We start from the raw sequence: 12602 nt of genomic DNA on the forward strand, positions 1-12602 counted from the left end.
GAAATTGATCATAACCTGTCTGGAATCAATTTCCTGCTGAGTTTGGTTAAAATTGATCATAACCAGTCTGGAATGAGTTTCCTGCTGAGTTTGGTTAAAATTGATCATAACCAGTCTGGAATGAGTTTCCAGCTGAGTTTGGTTAAAATTGATCATAACCAGTCTGGAATGAGTTTCCAGCTGAGTTTGGTTGAAATTGATCATAACTAGTCTGAAAAGGTTTCCTGCTGAGTTTGGTTGAAATTGATCATAACCAGTCTGAAAAGATTTCCTGCTGAGTTTGGTTGAAATTGATCATAACCAGTCTGGAATGAGTTTCCTGGATGATCCTAGATCTAAGATAATTGCAGTGAAAAATAATTTAAAACACTTTCATTACTTTAAACGCAAGCTTTATTGGCTTGGATTGTAGATGAAGTTAACATCAAAGATATAAATAGGGAAAAAGCTAGATTGTTCTTGAAGGAAGGCTTTTCATAGGGGTCTACAGTGAAAATTAATACCAGGGTGCAGGGTCACATGAATTTGTGGGGTTCCCGCTTTTAACTTTAATGGATGTAAACACGATGGTAAGTGGTCCTTTATTTTGATAACTTGAAAAAAACAACTTAATAATTTCAACTAGTGCATAAAAGACAGATTTTTTTGCTGCTTATGGCCATGTGAATTACCTTTTTTAATAAGCCTGTGTTCTTGTTCAAAATTCCATTTGTACTACACAGTTATGCTTCACGCAGCGTGAAATTTTGTCACCAATTTCAGACGTATTCAAGGATTTATTCTTATACCTTAAGACATCAGCACAAACTGCAAGAAAAACTGTGCACTAAAGATTTTTGCAAATGTATTTCAATAACTTGAGATATTTGCAAAAATAAAGTTGATGACGGTGTGATTACATTCTGTTCAGCACATGTGTAAATCACTGAAAACCCCATTGATTCTGCACCCTGTATACTATAAATATAAGCAAGAGGTAGGACCGTCTTAGATTTCTACATAACTTACTTAGACAGTATTTTATTTACACAAATCACAATAATTGTATGTGCATAAGATGTTTAGAATGCATGTAGATGTCATTTTACTGTACATGCTTTTACCCTAGTAGCTATTTTAAATGCATTTACATGTATAGGTTTTCAAAATGCTTTAACCCTAGTAGCTATTTTGAATGCATTAAGATGTTTTTGAAATGCATAAACACATGTCCCGTGTTATCAGGGATTGTCATTAAATGGAAATCTCATTCCTCTAAATAAATATGCAAATACATGTTGAATTTGAAAAGATTTTCAAAATTTACACAGTGGGGTGGGGTGGATGGGGGGTGGGGCAAACCAAAAAAGGATGCTATTTTATTCAGGATCTTCCATTTATTGCCTTAATCAGTTTACATTTTCCATGCAATGGGTCCTATTTTCCCTTCATTCACAAGTCCCAAAGTGTGAAAATGATATAGGTGAAATTGCAGCGAGTCTACAGCCAATTTTAGCACATGCAATGTGCTCCAAAATGAAACACTACTGTAACCACCATCCCTTGTTTCTATGGTTACCAGGTGCAGTACGTGGTTCAGCAGGGTGTGATAGGCCCGTTCTGCAGCCTGCTCAATGTCAAGGACACGCAGGTGGTGCAGGTTGTCCTGGACGGCCTCAACAACATCCTCAAGATGGCCGGGGACGAGTCCGAGATCATCTGTCAGGCCATTGAGGAATGCGGAGGTAGGGGAGAGAGACTAGCAGTAGTGATAGAGCCTTGGTCTGTGTAATAGTAGACTGTTATTTATATCAAGTTAGAGCAGTTAGTTGCTGTGCTGTACCAATTCTTTATCTAAAAAAAGTGTTCAATAATTATTGTTAATGTATATATCTTTGTAAAGGTAATGATAGCAACTTATTGCCATTTGTGGTCTTCAAAAGGCATTTGCTGAGTTGAATAATAAACATGCATTTACCTTTGTAATCGTAGTGATAGCAACATATGGTATTTATATACTTTTGCAAGTCATTAACTTGACATTTTAGTGAAGTGTTAAATCCTTTTAAGTAGCAACTTTTTGTCAATGTCTCCTCTGTCATTTTTTTTGTAGCAGAAGTTTTATGCACTTAAGACAGAACTTGTGAACTGAAAATTTCATTAAATTTGGTTGTTGTCCCCTACCGATTTCTCCGGAGGGGACTTATGGTTTGCGCTCTGTGTGTCTGTCCGTCTGTCTGTGAGTCTGTCTGTCACACTTTTCTGGATCCTGCGATAACTTTGAAAGTTCTTAATATTTTTTCATGAAACTTGAAACATGGATAGCGGCAATATGGACATTATGCACGTCATTTCATTTTGTTCCTATATCATAAATTCTGGTTGCTATGGGAACAAATAGACTAGAAATACTGCTGAAAAAAGGTGGTTTTCTGGATCCTGAGATAACTTTAAGAGTTCTTAATATTTTTTCATGAAACTTGCAACATGGATAGATGGCAATATGGACATTATGCACGTCATTTTATTTTGTTCCTACGTCAAAAATTGTGGTTGCTATGGCATATTGCTTGATAATAGCCTTGTTATTATTGTTTCACGCTTGTTCTATGTACAGTTAACTTGAAATTAAAATTTTTGATTGCAATATAATTATTTCCATACATGTAAGTACTATTCTGTTTCCATACAAAGTCCCAAATCCATTACACAAGGTCTCATAGAACCCTTACTTGTTTCTGGCCTGGACACCAGTTTACTTGAAACTCTTATTGCCAGTGCTGACAAACAGGCCCATGTCTAGAAAAAAAAATCACCAGACAGAAGGGTTCAGTGAACTGGTCATTTTAACTGGACTTAATCAATGGATGTCTTGCAGAGTCTTAGTGTTGCCAGCACATTTTTTTGACTTCAAACTTTTAAGCTCTCTCTAGGATGTCTGGGCTGAACGCATGTTCATAAAGTGTCTTCCCAGATTATTAGCCTGTACAGTCCACAAAGGTTTATCAGGGATGACACTTTACGCCTCGTCTTGAATTTCCTTCAGAAGAGTCTTCCTTTTAACTCTGCATGCTGGGAAATTTGTCGTCTGCTAAAATGTCGTCTGCTGAATTTCTATAATTAGCATTTTCTTCGATTTGTTTTCAAAGAATACTATCAGAATAGCAAACAGTTTGGATCCTGATGAGACGCCACGTTCTGTGGCGTCTCATCTGGATCCAAACTGTTTGCAAAGGCCTTTAAAATTCGGTTCCCGCACTGAAAGGGTTAAAGGAAAATTCCATAAAAGCAGAAAATTGTCGTACCTGATTAGCCTGTTCAGACTGCATATGCTTATCTGGTATGACACGTACCGCTTTTGTGTTAAGTCCAGTCTTCCAAGACAGAGGTTGATTTGTATACAAACACAATTAGTTTTACATGTCATTGTATGTTATGCATAAATCCAACTGGATTTAAAATCAACCCTCAAGAACACTAGTACGGACTCTACTCCAGTAGTGAGATGCAAGGTATGTAAAACATGCAACTCAACATATGATGCCATTACAAATGTCTTGCCCCTTGTGTTAGCTAGGTCTTAGACAGTTAGCACATCTCTCAAAATGTCTTGCCCCTTGTGTTAGCTGGGCCTTAGTCAGTTAGCATATCTCTTCAAAATGCCCCTCATGTCTCTTTCAGGTCTGGACAAGATAGAACAGCTTCAGAACCATGAGAATGGAGACATCTATAAGCTGGCATATGAGATCATTGATCACTATTTCTCTGGAGATGTGAGTATTACGTTGATAATCTCAACACAGAGTCATATGGGACCACTACGTCTATAATGCTATCAATCCTTTCCCCCATAAAAAGCAAAGTGAAAATGGCTTTTGCAACCATCATAAAACCAGAACAGCCTGGGTGTAACTCACAGTCTGTTCAGGTTGTATGCTGTTTGCTGCTCATCAGTATCTTCTGATTTCAAATGAAGCCTTTAAAACTTGAATCTAGTATGAAAGGTCTTTAATTAAATTTAACTCCCTAAGGGACTACAAATGCGTCAAAATACGTATCTTAAGGGGTAAAAGGTTAAGACCATATAAGCCCATGAAAGTGTTGAGTGGGCGCTGATTACTATGATTACTAGGGGCCACTACTTATAAAACCTGCATTGAACCTTACAAGCAACCCCTGACTGTTGTCTGAGTGCAGATTTATGTGGGTTAATTAGATTTGCATCACAATTAAAATGTAGAAAAACCTGCAAAGATTTATAGACACTGATGAACAGGGGCTAATTACTTATTCAATAAATAAAGCCCTGTATACGCACCATCTAAATGTTGACTCGTCGCAGATTGATAGGGGTTCATTATTTCTTAAATGCGAAGACCCTGTAAGCATTTGTATCTGACCACAGATTAATATGGGTAAATACAATAATATATGAATATAATATTGAATAATACGGGTAATTTAAGATAGCTCTTATATGCCACTGTGACGCAGATTATTGCAAATCTATAACTAATACCATGAAAATAAGACAGTTTAAGCCACTGTCACTCAAGATTAGGGATTTGTGACTTAAGTGATGGAATTACGACATAAAATTGCCCTTTGAAAAACATCCGTATAATAGGGCGCCATAACCCAATTGAAAATGCAGCTGCAAAATAAATGTGTACTCATGTATCCTAACAATCTGCATCCAAATATCTGAGATACCATACTGGTTTGTATATAATGCTAATGGCAACAAATGTAATCTGTGTGCAAGAATTAGTCCTTGAAACACTAGAAATAGTCAATTACATTAATATAATGTTTTGATAAATTCATTTCCATGTAATATTGCCAGGTTGTTTGCCTTGACCTATTTATTACAAGACCATTTATATTATTTATATTTTTGTTTGAATGTGGCTCTTGGAAAACAGTGTTTAATCTATGAGCGTAAAGTATCCTTGTAGCAGATAAGCTTGTGAAGTATGCACAGGCTAATCAGGGATGATATTCTCGCTTTTATTTTATTTTTTTATTCTGACGGAAGCAAAAATTAAGCTAAGACTGAAAGTGTCATCCCTGATTCGCCTGTGCAGACTGCATTGGCTAATCTCGAATGACACTTATCGCACATGCATTAAACCCGAGTTTCGCCAGAGCGAGGCTCATATATATTATTTGTATGTGTGTTTACAGTTGGAAGATGATCCGTCATTAGTTCCCGAGGTGGGCACAGATGGTTACCAGTTTGATCCCTCAGCCGCTGTTCCCAAGGAAGGCTTTAACTTCTGACTAGAGACTGAACATATAGGAGAACAAATTGAAATAGTTTGTGCACCAGTCCAACCTTGTGATATTTTAGTGAACCAATCAGATTCTACAGCATGCAAGGGAGAGAACTACGAGTGTGATTTAGCATCCATGCAGGGAGGCAACTCCGACAGTGTTTCTGGCAACACTAGCACGGCATCTGTGTACGGCTCGGATCCAAATCTGCATTACCTTACCAGCGGAAGTGGTAGCTCTTCGGATGTAAGGTCTAGCAATCAAGAATTTAGCGTGACCACTGATGAGAACTACAACATCGACACAGCCTTTGATTTGGAAGAAAATGAAAACAGGAACATGCATTCGTACTGGGGAGAGTATGCAGAAAGTCAGACCTCGCAGTCAGTGTACGGGGAAAGTCGTACGAGAAATGCCGAGGTTTCCAGTGACCCGGGTATCACTGAGTCAGATCACTCTTACATACGAGGAAATTGTTCGAATGACACAGATTTGATGTCCTGGTATTGCCTTGGTACTTGTTAAGTACAATGTTAAGTGTTTAAAGACCAACAGAAATGTTAAATAACTGGTTCAGATGTTTTGAATTAATTACCAAATTGTGGGTGCTAAGTAGGAAGTTCTGTTTGTAGGAAAGATAGCAAAACACTTGCTTTAAAATGAAGCTTTTATTTTGTTTTATTCATAAAATTATAGGCAATAAATTCCATGTTCCCCATCAAAATTTCATCTGTGTGCAAGACGAGAAACTAGTGTGTGATTACCGAATAGGTTGGGAGAATCAGTTTAGGTTTGAGTGAAGATCAGCTTGATGGTGGTTTTCATGCTAAGCCTCCTAGCCAGGGAGAGGGAGAACCGGAGAATAAAAAAACTTACATGGATCTGATTCTAAGGTTAACCAGGGTGTAGGTGCGAGAGGGTGGTATGAAATGATGCGAGTCAGGAAGTCTTAACAAGTTTACAGCCTTCTTAGCGATGCCATAATTCAAAGAAAAGAGCTAACGGGGAAGTTATCCCCTCTTGTGTTTTTTGGTAATGCTTATATAAACATCAACTGGAGCTTGTGCTGAAAATTCATTACATACTATTTTCTTGTTATTGTTGAACGAACACAGGTTTTAAGGTGGATTTTAAATCTGAAAGCCTTTTTACATACTTGAACTTTATCAGCTGTTTTATATGTATATATATAGGGTTCTAAAGGTTTGTAACAGACACTAATTAAGGTCCGTTCAGCTATGAAAGTTACCAAACTTGGTACATTAGTTAGCACTGTTTGTGTTTTCATAGGCATTTCATGTTTGCTTACTGTGATAGAGACGAAATGGAGTGTGGTAAAATGATATATATACCTGTGCGCTGATAAGTCCAACTAACAGGCCCTTATGCTTTCATTCCAAGTGGAAAACACTAAATATGCATGGTATTTTTGTTTGCAATACAGGGCTCGAATTTAACTTTTTTTCTACTTGCAAAACATTGCGAGTAGCTTTAATACCAACTCGCAAAATCAAAAATATTCTCGCAAATTTTGCTGGAAACATAATTTAATTTCGTTTTTTTATTCAACAGTTAACTTTGCTTTATCTTTCATATTGTTATTTCCATCTGTGGGCAAAAAAAACTAGTTATTTTTCGCTTCGACGCCATGTCTGTTTAAGTTCAATGAACACGTGTGAATTAGTCGACTGTTTAACGTTCTTTGTACCAATACCATCCTGGGATCTGTACTATAAGTATACTTGTCTATATACAAGGTGCGCGCTTCCGCATACGGGTATTAGGACGTTCTATGACCTTTGGTTTAGCGTTCAGGACGTCGAACGCATTTAGCATTATAAATTTTTTTATTTACTATCTTTACTTGCAAAAAATTACTAGTGGCTTAAAACTTAACTCGCAATCGGTATTTTTCACTCGCATTTTGCGAGTGTTAATTTCGAGCCCTGCAATATTTTAAAAACTTGTTCTCCCAATTGAAGCATTTTGTCAGTAATATGCAGCTATTATAGCATAGTAATTGCTAAATAGAGTGCCATTTGTATTTATTGTTTACTATTACAATATTTGTTCCCGAACACAATGCACAAGTTATGAGTTAAATACATTCATACTTGTTAAGTACTTTATTGATAAAACTCTTTAGTAAAGTCATTCAGATTAGTGTTGTAGAGCATGACAATTTCAAAACTAAACTAGTTACATTATACGGGCATTTTTCTTGATTTTGGGAAAGGGTCAGGCCTTCCATTTTGAGGAAAATGTGATTGACAAAACTGAAAAAGGGGAAGAAATTTCCAAAAGTAAAATTGAAACTTGGGGAAAATTGCATCAATTTAAAGCAATTTTCTAAGGGAAGGGGCCTGTATAAGGCCCTTGCTAAAGAAGGAAAAAAGCCCTGGTCTAATCAAAATATGCTGTATTGATGTGTACACCGATTCCAGAGCTTTGTAAGAGTGAGATACCAAGTTATACAACTAGTTCACAATTTTCACGTTGAATGGTAGACTCTGTTAATAACCAATAAAATAGATTTTACTTTGTGAACATACGTTGGGTTGATATGACACGCTTGAGGTAAATACTTGTATGTTATTTTTTTTATAAAAAAATAGTTTAAATAATTAGTATGTATGTTTCTATGACAAAACAAAGTGTTTATTTTATGAGATAAAAGTTAGCACAAATAAAAGCAAGTAAAAAACATGTTGAGAATGGGAGCAGTTTGTGAGACAGGGTATAATATGGTTTTATTTAAATAAACTGTTTGACCACAGTCGTATTAATAAAGGGTATTCATTATTGAGTATTATAAGCCACAAAAACTAAATCAAACTTAATAGGGGTTGTAATAGTTACATTTGCAATATGGTGTTGCAAGATGCTTTTATTTGTTAACTGGGTGGTCTCACTAAAATGCAATTCAGCAATTTTTTTTATTTGGTTCTACAATTAAATACTATAAATATTACTGGAGATGTATATGTTTTGAAATTTTATTCTTCAAAGTTTCCTTCTAGTGATCAGATAGTTTTCTTCTAGTGATCAGATAGTTTCCTTCCAGTAACTCTAATCATTTCCATTTTTCTGTAATAACAGAAATATTTAATGTGAAGCTGACACTGCTACTTATTAGAAAATGGAAATTGAGCTTAACATTGTGTTATATTTACACTTGCAGTCATACAACCATCATAAAAGGAAATTATTAGTAAATTTAATTATTTTGACATAAAATGTTTATTTTTTGTACGCATGCCATTTATGGGAATAATTCCAAACTGAATCTACTTCTTTAAAAGTTGTTTACATACAAAATTTAGACATACTTCTAATTTAGACATATTGCTATTGCTATATTTCTTATGTATGGAGTCTTTATAACACTGTTACATAATTCTTTACGAGGGTCTGTTTCTAATGTTTACCTTTTTATCTATTTGGTTATCTGTTTTTTAATGTACCTTATATAACTTTGTGTTTGGTACATATTCAAATAATTAATCCACTCATAGTGTTTACTCCTTAATGTATATACTGTAAATAGTTAACATGTAAATAGGTGTACATATGACAATTTTAACGTGATTGTAGTTTGTACGCTATTATGACTTTAACATAAAAAATGCTCTGTAACTAACGATTTAAGAAATCAGTTATCAAAGTTGTATGCAAGACTATTTTATCTGTGATAGAAAAATAAAGCAGATAGGACAGTTTTGCAAGCAACCCTGGGATTTATGTCATTATTTAATGGCCATGTTTTTATTTATGAAATTCACAATTTTAGCTCAGTTTGCTATGTGTTACCCCAGACTAGAATGTAATTCTAGTTGCTGTATTGTTACAGGGCATTTTAAATGCATTTTATCCCATTTGCACAGAACAAATATTGCATGTATCAAATGCTATATCTATATTTTCTATGCATCATTCTGTGTTAAGGACATTGCTGTGTTTTTACTGGTTGCATATAATTTGATTGTGTAATCCTAGAAAACATGCATTATTTTTTTCTTTTGTGCAGAATATTTTCCTCCTAATTGAGTATTTTTCCATATTTAGACATCCAGATACTTAGATAACATAATAATAATAATAGTATCGTTCATTTTGGCTAATATATTTACCTCAAATTTCCAACTTCATATCACAAGAATTTTGTGTCATGTTTATTGAATTTAATTTCTGGGCTTCAATATATGTTTCACATATCCTACTTTGTTGTTAAGTGCAAATGGGTGACCAATATTTACATGCTTTCCCACTTTTGGAGCAGACAGAAAAAGTTTTTAGTAGTTTTATTTTAAAGAGAAACAATCTTACCTCATGCATTTTAACCAGGTATTTCAAATACCCGAACCATTTAGTAGATCAGTAATCATGGTTTTATTTCGAAAGTTGGGAAGCATTGGTTTTAGGAATGTTGCTAACGATGCCTTTTTTAACATGATTAAAATTTTCAGGTTTTTGTTTCCATCTGGAAATGATTACATATAAAATCAGTGCAATGTAAAATTGTTAAGATTTAAGCATTTTATGAAAATTGCTGAAGTAACACAAATGGTTTGTACATTTACTCTGTTTTGTCTGAATTGATACTCAAATTAAAATAAATGTAAAAGGACACCTAAGAAAAGAAAAGGAGTGATTTTATAATAAAGGGGAAAAAAGAACCACAAAATCAATATTGTTATCTGTCAGTCAGAGAACAAGTTTGCTGCATAAAGTAACCAATTCAAGCAACTGGTTTCACATCATACATTATCTCGTGTCTGTAACATCCTTGAATGTTGGCTGTAAACTTGGTCATCAAAAACATTTGAATGTGCAAACCACTTGTGTTACTTTGTTCAAAACTTGGGCTAGGTCCTGCCAGGATATAATCTAAGTCTCCAAGACGGGTACTATTGAAGTGTTAGAAAGGGCTTAGGATTCTGTATTTGTTGTTATTTGTTGATTGTCACGCTTACAGTGTAATCTGTATATAAGACCTAATTAAGTTTAATTCTGTGTGCACACCGTTTAATATGGGTTAATACCTATTTATTTGTTCTAAAAGTTGAAAGTATCTTTGGTTTATAAATCATTTATGAACGATGCTAATATTTTATTCCGTTAATTTGTGTCTATGAACATGTAGGCCCTCGGGTAATTAACGTATTTGTGAAAACAATATTTTGTAATTATTAGGTGTTTTAATGCCTTATTAATGCAGTACAAGGATAATAAAGCAAAAATACTTTTTTTAATTGTTAAAAAAAATTCCCAGCTAGAGTGATTCTAGATGCTTTTTTGTTGTGGTACATCTAAAAATTTATGATAAATAAAATTTGACGTGTGCTTACTGATAAATATTAAACAATACAACACAGGAAAATGGGGCTTAATGCAGGTGCATTGATTGTAGCATTCATATGCACATGTAATAATCCCCGTTTTTCCTGAGCGAAGCCCAATTAGAGGCAATGTTCATATGTTTACCTAAATAATTGGAGTTTTTAAGTTGAAAACCAGTATGTAAGCAATTATAGTTTTTCAAGAAGACAAGTTTTTTATTTTGATAATACTCGCATTTGTTTTTCTACTGATAAAACCTATACCAGGTTCAAATGAAACTTATTTTCTTTAGATTTGATTGTAAAGTGTATCAATTTTAATTGTTTAAATAATCACATTAATTTCTTTGCAACTCAATAAAATAAATTGTATTACCAATGTAAAAGACTGCTACAATAAAAAGAACAACAGAAAGTCGCTGTTTATGCAAGCAGCTAGTTTCTGAAAATCCTGAATGATGTTCGTGGTTGTTTTATGCGTTTAAATGTCTGAATCAAGTGTACTTTACCTCGTTTTTTGTACGCATAAACTGGTATTATAAACGGTCCGGCCAATTTATCCACGACGCCTATGCCACCTGACTTTAAGATCTGTGTTGGGAGAATAAAGCGCGACCCAGTTAACATTTTGAATTATGTCTTTTTTAATATTTCACAATTTTTATTGGGAAAAAGTGGAGAGCTCGCTCATTCTTGAGAGTTTTCTGTAGGTATCATGATCTTTTTAAACCAATGAGGGTTTTTTTTCAGTAAAGTGCAACCGCGTGTTTGTAATATGAAGTCCCCACACTGATCCGCCATTTTTCTAACTGTTCAAACGCGCGGTTGCATTTTACTGAAAAAATACTTATTTGTTTAAAAAGATCATGATACCTATAGAAAACTCTTACGAATGAGCGGGCTCTCCACTGTATCCCATTTAAAATGGTGAACTATTTAAAAAGAGATCCTTAAAAATGTTAACTGGGTCGCGCTTTATTCTCCCAACACAGATCCGAAAAAGTCATGTGGTATATGCACCGTGTTATCTATATCAATCAAATTAAAAGACAGCAACTTCGAGTACCAAATCGCTTCCATAAACGCTTGGTAACGCTCAATTGGTCTTTGTCGGCTCGGGTGATATTAAAAGTACCCCGGTACTGTTAAGTATACTACAATGTACCCCGGGTACGGAAAATGCGCTTAAAGGCAGAGGTCATACTTCAGGATACTTGGATATTTTCCGACAACGACAAATCGAGACATATTAACGCTCGATTGGTCATTGTCGGCTCGGTTACTTCTAACATGTACCCCGGGTATTCTTAAGTAATACTTACATGTACCCCGGGTACGGTAGATATACTTAAATGTACCCTGTCAATATTAGACTGTACTCGAGTTGTATTCCCGCCCAAAATCCGATGTTGTAAAACATGCTACCGATTACCTTAAAATGATATTGTTTATCTTAAACTTTTTTATGCCCCCAGTAGGGGGGCATATAGCATTTGAACTGTCCGTCAGTCCGTCCGAAAACTTTAACTTTGGCCATTACTTTTGCAATATTAAATATAGCAACTTGATATTTGGCATGCATGTGTATCTCATGAAGCTGCACATTTTGAGTGGTGAAAACTCAAGGTCATCCTTCAAGGTCAAAAGTAAAAAAAAATACAATCAGAGGGAAGTAATAAGCTTTAAAAGAGAGATAATTTCTAAACCTGCCAAATGATATATTGACATTTTATTTCAAAGCGGCGCAATAGGGGGCATTGTGTTTCTGACAAACACATTTCATGCTTTAAAAAAAACTGCATCAACATGCTTTTTATGCACCCGGTAGGGTGGCATATAGCAGTTGAACTGTCCGTCAGTCAGTATGTGTGTATGTCAGTATGTGTGTATATCAGTCTGTCCGTCCGTCCGAAAAAAAACTTTAACATTGGCCATAACATTTTCACTTTTGAAGATAGCAACTTGATGTTTGGCATGCATGTGTATCTCATGGAGCTGAACATTTTG

The 12602-nt window shown here is 35.0% G+C and overlaps 1 protein-coding gene across 1 annotated transcript in view; it reads left to right on the forward strand.

Annotated features, from left to right (window-relative positions):
* The window catches only part of LOC127833589 (importin subunit alpha-4-like), a 35649-nt gene extending 24598 nt beyond the window's left edge, over positions 1 to 11051 (forward strand). The window contains exons 12-14 of the mRNA XM_052358934.1: positions 1562 to 1724; positions 3661 to 3752; positions 5167 to 11051. Of these exons, the coding sequence (XP_052214894.1) occupies positions 1562 to 1724; positions 3661 to 3752; positions 5167 to 5262 (351 nt within the window). The 3' untranslated portion in view covers positions 5263 to 11051. The remainder of the gene's footprint in view (positions 1 to 1561; positions 1725 to 3660; positions 3753 to 5166) is intronic.
* Positions 11052 to 12602: the final 1551 nt, after the last annotated feature.

This window comes from Dreissena polymorpha, chromosome 6 (genome assembly GCF_020536995.1).
Source record: "Dreissena polymorpha isolate Duluth1 chromosome 6, UMN_Dpol_1.0, whole genome shotgun sequence".
In the NCBI taxonomy this organism is placed as follows: Eukaryota; Metazoa; Mollusca; class Bivalvia; order Myida; family Dreissenidae; genus Dreissena; species Dreissena polymorpha.